This window comes from Alexandromys fortis, unplaced genomic scaffold, assembly GCF_014885135.2.
Source record: "Alexandromys fortis isolate MF-2015 unplaced genomic scaffold, M_Fortis_MF-2015_v1.1 scaffold_0, whole genome shotgun sequence".
Classification (NCBI taxonomy): domain Eukaryota; kingdom Metazoa; phylum Chordata; class Mammalia; order Rodentia; family Cricetidae; genus Alexandromys; species Alexandromys fortis.
The window spans coordinates 22,280,451-22,289,657 of record NW_026067949.1 but is presented as its reverse complement, the minus strand read 5'-3'; the positions used below and the strand labels follow the sequence as shown (position 1 = coordinate 22,289,657).

General features: G+C 41.1%; 1 protein-coding gene across 3 annotated transcripts in view; it reads left to right on the top strand.

Moving 5' to 3' along the window:
* The window catches only part of Rfc1 (replication factor C subunit 1), a 65,021-nt gene that overhangs the window by 19,370 nt on the left and 36,444 nt on the right, over positions 1–9,207 (top strand). For all 3 annotated transcript variants that reach the window (XM_050149957.1, XM_050149954.1, XM_050149955.1), the window contains exons 3-4: positions 2,625–2,700; positions 4,441–4,563. In XM_050149957.1, coding sequence (XP_050005914.1) covers positions 2,625–2,700; positions 4,441–4,563 — 199 coding nt within the window. The remainder of the gene's footprint in view (positions 1–2,624; positions 2,701–4,440; positions 4,564–9,207) is intronic.

Sequence of the window (9,207 nt, the reverse complement as noted above, 5' to 3'; positions counted from 1 at the left end):
TGCTCTTAACCTCTGAGCCATCTCTCCAGCCCTATCCATTCTATTTCAGTCACACCCTCTTCCCAGTTTTGATCCATTCTACCATCAAGTATAAAGACTTGTCAAATATAAATAAGGCTTGAAGGTATGATTCATTTTTAGGCAAGTTCTTTTCTAGTTGTGAACCTCGGAAACCTGCATAGCGGTAGAGAGACAGAGTAGACATTTCCATTCTTAAGGTATTAAGAGGGAAGGATAATGGCTCTCAAGCAAGTCCAGAACCCAGCAAAGGTGCAGATTAGCTTTGGTTTTATAATCTCTTTTGCAGACCCACCGGGGTTCCATTCCTGTAAGTCCAGGCAGCAGTTTTGTCTTTGGGACTCTTTATGACTCTTTTACCATTGAGGCTTCAGGTGAAGACTGGTCTTTTGAATAAGATGATGTTTTCCCCTTTGAAAATGAAGTCAGTTCTGATGATCTTAGTCTATTGGTCCATCTATGGAATATAAGAAGTCAGATAGTATTTCTTTGTTTTGTCCTGTTTTTAATCTCCTTTAGTTGAAATTGGCAGTGTTTCTGCCTGTATTAATACTTCTTTAGTGATAGTTCAAGTACACCCTTGGTACTTTTTAAAAATATTCTGTTTCCTTTTTGCAGGGTGAGTAGTTAAAATAATTTTCCAAGTCATGAAATTTTGGTTAGCAGTACTTAGTTCGTTCCTTTGTTCCTTCCTTCCTTCCTTCCTTCCTTCCTTCCTTCCTTCCTTCCTTCCTTCCTTCCTTCCTTCCTTCCTTCCTTCTTCCTCTTTCTCTTTTTTCGTAACTATTTTACCAAGGTCTAGCATATGGATTTTTTTTTTAATTCTTCTCTCATAAATTACATCCTGACCGCAGTTTCCCCTCTTTTCTCTCCTTCTAGTCCCTCCCGCACCTCCCTTCTCCCCCTGATCCATTTCTCTGTTTTCCTTCAGAAAAGGGCAGGTCTCCCAGGGATATCAACCAAACATAACATATTGTGTTGTAATAAGACTAGGCACATCCCTTCATATTAAGACTGGATGAAGCAACCCAGTAGGAGGAAAAGGGTTCCAAAAGTAGTCAAGAGTCGGAGACAGCCTTCCTCCCACAAGAAGACCAAGTTACACAACCATACCATGTATGCAGAGAGCATAGGTCCGACTCATACAGGCTCCCTGATTGTTGTTCAGTCTCTGTGAGCTTCTAAGGGCCCGGGTTAGTGATTCTGTGAGTTTTCTTTCTTTCTTTTTTTTTTTTTTTAAATATTTATTTAAAACAGAGTTTCTCTGCGTATTCCTGGCTGTCCTGAAACTGGCTCTGTAGATCAGGCTGCTCTAGAACTTAGAGATCTGTCTGTGTATATGCCTGAAGGTCAGAAGAGGGCACCAGACCTCATTACTGATGGTTGTGAGCCACCATGTGGTTGCTGGGAATTGAACTCAGGACCTTGGGAAGAGCAGGCAATGCTCTTAACCACTGAGCCATCTCACCAGCCCCTCTGTGAGTTTTCTTGTGTAATTCGCCTTTACCATAAGTTTTTAGAGCTCAACCTGTACAGTCAGCATTCTGTTTCAGACTCTTCAGCTCAGTACTTACATTTCTTTTCGTAGAGCACTAGAACATAACCAAGTTATTTTTCTAAAAATTATGACTGGAGGGATTTTGAGATACATGCTAGAAAAAGCCCAGAATGCCATAAAGGAACTGTGAGTAAAAACACGAGTCTAGCAAGGCAGTGGTGGCACACGCTTTTAATCCCAGCTCTAGGGAGCCAGAGACAGTTGGATCTTTGTGAGTTTGAGACCAGCCTGGTGTACAGAACAAGTTCCAGGACAGCCAAGTTTTCACAAAGAAACCCTGTTTTAAAAAAGAAAAACAATCCTACCCAAACAACAACAAAACAAAAGCCAAAACAAAGAAGTGGTGGTCCAATTCCAGTCCAAAGGCAGGAAAAAGCTGACATTCTGGCTGGAAGTCAGGCAGGAAGAATTCTTTCTCATTCCAGGGAAGGTTAGCTTCTCAGGACTGCTGCTAATTTGATAAGGCTCAACTATTTCCAGGAGGGATATCTTTATTTTATTGATTTAAATATTAAATTTATCCAAAAGCACCTCACACAAACATTGTAGTGATGATTGACAGATATCTGGATCCTTATGATTCGTTGTCTTGATGCACTTAACCACAAAGGTCGAAATTTTTTTCTTTATTTTGGGTTTTTGTATTGGATCCAGTTATATTCCTCCAAAGATTGTTGGTTTTTTTTTTTTTTTGGCTTAACATGTAATTTACTTGACCAAACTCAGGCTTTAAATTCTTGATTTCCTGTTTTCTGGGCAGCAGGTGAAATCTTGGGTTTCTCTGTGTGGTCCTGGCTGTCCTGGAATTCACTCTGTAGGCCAGGCTGACCTCTAACTCAGATCTCCCTGCCTCTGCCTCCTGAATGCTGGGATTAAAGGCGTGTGCTACCACCGCTTGACTTGGTTTAGTTCTTTTAATTTAGCCTTTTAAAACTTTGACCTTTTAAGTACTTGAAGTTGCTTCTGTTGGCAGCCACTGAGCCTAGTGAGAATGACAGGCTAAGTTGTCTAGGCTTCCTTTGTTCTAATTACACCCTGCTGTGTACAGGTTAACAATTCCTGTAAAGATGAGGCCTCCAAACCGAAGCAGAACAACAAGAAAAAGAGGATCATCTATGATTCAGGTAATTTTTTTTTTGAGGTCTTTAAAGGTTTAAAAGTCTTTTATTTCGCATGTAACTGTTTTCCAAACTGACATCTGAGACACACGTGTTTCTGACATTAGTAAATGCTGTGTGGCTGGGCAGTGGTGGTGCACACCTTTCATCCCAGCCCTCAGGAGGCAGAGGCAGGTGGATCTCTGTGAGTTCGAGGCCAGCCTGGTCTACAAGAGCTAGTTCCAGGACAGGCTCCGAAGCTACAGAGAAACCCTGTCTCTAAAAACAAAAAACAAACAAGCAAACAAAAAGAATATTCCCATTAATTTTTTTCAAACTGAGGTTCTTGGAAGTTGAGTTTGTTTGAAAAAGAAAAGAGGGGGTGGAGAGATGGCTCAGAGGTTAAGGACGCTGACCGTTCTTCCAGAGGTCCTTAGTTCAATTCCCAGCAACCACATGGTGGCTCACAACCATCTACAATGAGATCTGGTGCCCTCTTCCAGCATGCAGTCATACATGGAGGCATCACACTGTATTGTATACATAATAAATAAAATCTAAAATAAATAAATAAAATTGAAAAAAGAAAAGAAAGTACCTTACAGTTCTGCTGTTAAAGCAAATATTGGGTACATTAATTTGTGTGTATGTGGTCATGTGTACCATGGCGTGTGAGTGGAGGTCAGAGACATCTTGTAGGAGCCGGTGCTCTCTTGCACTTAGTAGGTCCTCAGGATTGAACTTAGGTAATCAGGCTTGGTGGTAGGTGTCTTTATTTGCTGAACCATCTTGCTTCTCCCAAAGTAAATATTCAGTTTTTTTTTTTTTTTATGTATGATAGGAAAACATGGTAATTTCATTTCTGTTGAAAAAGTAATAAATAGAATTTAAAGGATTTTCTTTGGATATAGTTTTGAGACGGGGAACAGGACATATTTCTTATTTATTCATTTATTTATTTTGTGAAACCAGAGATTGAACTGAGACCCTCTGCCTAGTAGGCAAACACTCTTATCACTGAACCATAGCCCCCAGCCCTGTTTATATATTGAGACAGGGTGTTGTAATATTGCCTAGGCTCCTAAGTAGCTAGCACTGCAGGCCGTGTTCAGTCCCCTGCACTACACACACATATATATGTATCATACCTGACTTAATTTTCATATTTTCTGGTATTTTTCCCCCACCTATTTTAGTCAAGCCTGAGTTCCTTGGACCCACATGGTGGAAGGAGAGAACTGACTCTTTTGTTTGTTTTGTTTTTTGGTTTTTCGAGACAGGGTTTCTCTGTAGCTTTGGTGCTTGTCCTGGAACTAGCTCTTGTAGACCAGGCTGGCCTCGAACTCACAGAGATCCACCTGCCTCTGCCTCCCGAATTGTTAAAGATAATATATTTGTAGGTTTTTTTTGTTTTTGTCTTTGTTTTGCTTTGTTTTTGTATGTGTATGTGTGTGGGTGCCACATGTGGAGGACAGGTGATTTGGGGAGTTGGCTTCTCCTACTATGTGGGTACTGGTTACTGAGCTTAGGTCATCAGGCTTGACAACATGCACCTATACCCACTGAACCATGCTCCCAGCCCACATGGGTAGTTTTTAAGGTTTGGGTCGGTCGTTAAAACAGTAATAGTATCTAATGCAGAAGTTTATTACTGATAAAAGTAATGTAAAGAATTCATCAAGAGATGCTTCTTAGGGGATTGGTTCATAATGACCACTTAAAAATATACTGGTATTTCCTTTCATGGTTTTAATCCTTCTCTTGTAGATTCAGACTCAGAGGAGACAGTGCAGGTAAAAAATGCTAAAAAGAAATCAGAAAAATTGCCACTGTCTTCTAAACCTGGTAAAATTTCTCGGAAGGATCCTGTTACTTACGTTTCTGAGACAGGTAAGGTACCAAATGTACTTTGGCTTTTTGAATTGTATCTGTCAGAGGAAGGGCATCATGACCTAGAGCCTTTGCACTTGCTTCTGCCTGCTTCTGCCTCCTGAGTGCTAGGATTAAAGGTGTGTACCACCACCACCTGGCAGTAGCTAGTCCTCGTAAGTGCTGAGCCATCTCTCCCACACCTGAACTATTTTTTGAAACATTTTTAATAGACTGTTGTGTTTCTTTTTTGTTTATTTATTTTTGTTTTTATATCCCAACCAAAGTTTTCCCTCCCTCTTTTCCTCCCCATCCCTCCTGCCTTTACCCTCCATCTCCAGCCCTGCCCCCGGTCCACTCTTCCTCCTCTGCTGCTCTTCAGAAAAAAGGCAGGTTTTCCATGGATACCAGCCAGTCATGGCATATCAAGTTGCAGTGACACTAGGCACTGCCTCTTCTATTAAGGCTAAACAAGGCTATCCAGTAGGAGGAATGGTTCCTGAAAGCAGGCAGCAGAGTCAGAGACAACCCCTGCTCCCACCGTAAGTAGTCCCTTGAGAAGACCAAGTTACACACTGTAACATATATGCAGGGGCCTTAGGTCAGTGCCTTGCAGGCTCCCTGGTTGTTGGTTTAGTTTCTGAGTCATGATGAGCCCAGCTTAGTTAGTTCTGTGGGCTTTGTTGTGGTGTCTTTGACCCCACTCACTCCTACATTCCTCCCTTCCCCTCTTCCGAAGAATTCCCTGAACTCCGCCTTATGTTTGACTGTGCACAGGTCTCTGCAACTGTCTCTGTCAGTTGTTTGGTCAAACCTCTTCGATGACAGTTGGGCTAGGCAACTATGAATATAGCAGCATGTTAGTAGGAATCATTTCATTGCCTTTTTTTTTCTGCCAGTTGTGTTTGGTTCTATCTTAGGTCTCTGAGCTGTTCCTCCTCTGGGTCCTGGCCCTCAGGGGTGAGCTCCTCTCATGGTATGGGTCTCAAGCTGGGCAGGACTGATGTGTTTCTTACAACAGGGACAGAGTGGCATTTTTAACCCTTTTACTTTGTTGCTAAATATTTGCTTAGGCATATTGTACAACATTTAAGAGGTCCCTTTTGCATTTGTGGCATTTTAAATGTGTGGGAGGGTTAAAACAGTATGGTAATAGGTCTGTTGTGTAAGTGAGGATGTGTGGTCAAGCTTCCCAGTAAAAATGTCGGTGCCAGAGCTGTGACTTTTAACTGTTGACCAGGGCTTATCCTTATTTTCTAATTCAAGTACACTAAAGGCTCTGATCACAGATTCTCTTTTTATTAGAATAATTTTTAATTACAACCTTCTGAAGAGATGTTCAGTATCTTACATGAGATTTTTACAATCACTAGACAATTTAATTTCCCCTCCCTGTCTTTTTGTTATTTTCTTTTTGAGACTTGGTCTTGCTGTATAGCCCTGGCTGGCCTTGAACTCACATCAGTTTTCCTAACTCAGTTTGGGATTACTGGTGTGAGCTTTCACATCTGACTCAATGCTTGCTCCATTCAGGCCATGGCATATGTATGTAGAAGTGAGGACTGTCCTTATCTTAGCTAAGAATTTGGGGGTACAGTGTGCCCATTATCTTGGTTATATTTCTGTTGCTGTGATAGAATACTCCAACAGTCTAAGGGAGAAAGGCTCATCTCTTCCAGTGTGAGCTGACACAGTGAGGACGGCATGGCAACAGGAGTGAATGCTGCCTCAGCTTGCTTCCTCCTCCTCTTCTAGTCCAGTCATTGCCCCCAAATTAGTTTTGCTCACAGTGGGCGGGTCTTCCTACCTCACTCAATCTATAGAAGACATTTCCCGCTGGTACTCTCAGAGGCCTAACTCCAGGTGACTCTAGGTCTCATGAAGTTGACAGTTGAGATTATGTCTACTGTGATGTTTAGTGTTAGATTAGCATCACTCCCGTCTACTGTGATGTTTAGTGTTACATAGTATCTGCTTTCCCACATAATTTAAAACATTTATTTTTTATGTAATTCTATGCTTGTATGTCTGTACACTATGTTTGTGCCTGGTGCCTGCGGAGGGCTGGAAGAGGTTGTCAGATCCCTTGTGAGCTCCCATGTGGAGGCTGGGACCGAAAGGGTTCCCTGTGGGAGCAGTATGTGCTCTTGACTGTTGAGCCATTTCTTCAACCCCATAGAATGGAAATGTAGGAACTAGTTTTATTCTATTTTGAAGACAGGGTGTCCTGTAGCCCAGTCTGTGGATTTCTGTATCTTGATTTTGATCCCCCTGCTTTTACTTTGCCAGCACTGAGATTTCAGGTATGCATCACCTGTTTCTTGACTGTGGGGTTGAAACCACTGCTGCTGGGCATGGTGCCACAAGCCGTTATTCCCAGCACTGCCAAAGGAACCTTATATGCAGGTTTACCAGGAACTGTTGTTTGATTGAAGAAATTAGGGTTTTTCTTTGTCTTGTCTTTTCTGTAGGATTGTTTGTTGATAACTTTAGAATGATTCTGGAGGCAGTGCTTTGGAAGTTATATTTATCTGATAGGTATTAATTGGGGAAAAAAGTGGTGGTGTACTTTTTGGTTGCTGTAAGGTCAGTGACCAAAACTTGGGAAAACAGCAGGAAATATTAAGGGTTAGTATAATATCCTTCTGTGCTTATTTTTAGAGTTACATTATTTTGTGTTTGAGGCAACAAATATAGTTTTTTTTTTAATGATTTTAAAAGTTTATTTATTTATTATGTATACAGTTTTGTGCCTGCAGGCCAGAAGAGGGCACCAGATCTCATTATGGATGGTTGTAAGTCACCATATGGTTGCTGGGAATTGAACTCAGGACCTCTGGAAGAGCAACCAGTGCTCTTAACCTCTGAGCCATCTCTCCAGCCCCACAAGTATAGTTTTCTGTCTGAAAGCTTTCTTACAGATTCTGCCAGGGAAGTGCAGAATGGTTGCGGGAGACTGTGTCTCTGACTTGAGAGAACTGTGTTGTATTTGATTACATTTGTTGAGAATCAATATTAATTTACATGTTAGGTTTTTTTTTTTTTTGAAGCGTGGAAGTTTTGAGTTTATAAAGCATGGTGTTTCACAATGACTGTCCCTACTGAACATTTAAACAGGCCTGTTTCTCTCCTAGGAGGCAAGCATGCTAGGATTTTGTATAAAAGAATCTAAGTTTGAGATTTTGAGCATGGGTGAAGTGTTTGGATTAACAGTGTTTTAAGTCACTTAGTGCATGTCCCATCCCTCATCTGGTCCTTTGCCCTCTGCAGCTGCATTGAACAAGGTTGTGTATTTAAGCACACTTGTACTTACTTGGGTATAAATTTATGCAACTTTTAATGCTTTAACTTGCCTGTGCCGCCTCTCCCCGTAGGATGCTCGGTCTTGGGTGTGATTTCTTAGCACACACAAAAGAAAAAACTATATACCTGACGAATTTTGATTCTGAAAGGATTTATTGGTAACAAATCATGAGACTCCTGGCTTCTTGATTAGTTTGGTTTTTCTGCTTATATGCGAAACTGATTTACCACATGAATGAATGGAGATGGGATGTTTGCTGCCTGCCTTTTCCATTCTTTTAATTAACGAGTATTTTGAAGGCCTAACAAGTGCACTGTTCCTTCCAAACCGACAGCAGCGAGCAGTATTGAAGTCTCTCCATACATGCACTGAGACTTTGCGTGCCCGCTCCCTTCTTAGAGTTTCACTTATTGCTAAGTCAATTATTTTTAATCTTTGTAATGAAATCTACCTATTAATTGGATTTTGGTATGTTCCAGACCAAAGGCAAGACATTCATAGCATTAGGACAGTCAGATCCATTTGCAGAGGCCAAACTCTGAGTGCAGGAGCTCCAGAATTAGATTTGCTTTTCCTACTGGGCTTGTAAATAGATTTGATTATAGACTTTCACATTATCCTTTCTCTTTCACCCGTTATCCTTCTAAATAAATGAACATGGCTGACTCAGAGTGGCAGAGCAATCTCCTCTCTTAGGCAATTCCTCTGCTCCGTGCTGGAAAATGCTAGTTTACTCGGTCATTGGTAGCACATTTGAGATTATGTTGTCTATAAATAAAAATAAATGGTGTTTTTACAAGGAGACAAATATCCTGGAGGGAAATTTTAAGTGTTAGCTGCCTATGATTTTCAAGTAGTTGTCAGAAATCTGACTTAGATCTGTTTATCAGGGTTTTATTACAGATTTTGGGGAGGAGAGAACAGCTTGCCTTTGGCTTTTGACAAAGATAAACAGATCAGGTTCATTAGAAAAAAGGAGGATGCTTTACCTCTGCACGTGTGTAGGCTTGCAGAGTATTTATTTTACCTGCGGGTGGCTCAGCAAAACCTGCTCAATGACTGTGGCTTTGTAGGAAGCAAGTTACTTCGTTATATGCTTTTTTGTTGTTTTTCTGAGATGCTTCTCACTGTGTTGCCAAGCTGGCCTAGAACTCTCTGGAATTAACTCCTGCCCCATTTTCCTAAGTGCTGGAGTTACATGCCTGTACCATCACACTTGGCCGCATAGCTCATATTGCCGTCTGTCCACATAATACATTCATGTAGCCTTTAAGGTACTAAAGCCTAAAGGGGCTTTAAAAAAAGACAGCCAGTTGTGTGGAGACAGAGCTGTTCTTTCTTGAGTTTTTTTTTTTTTTTTT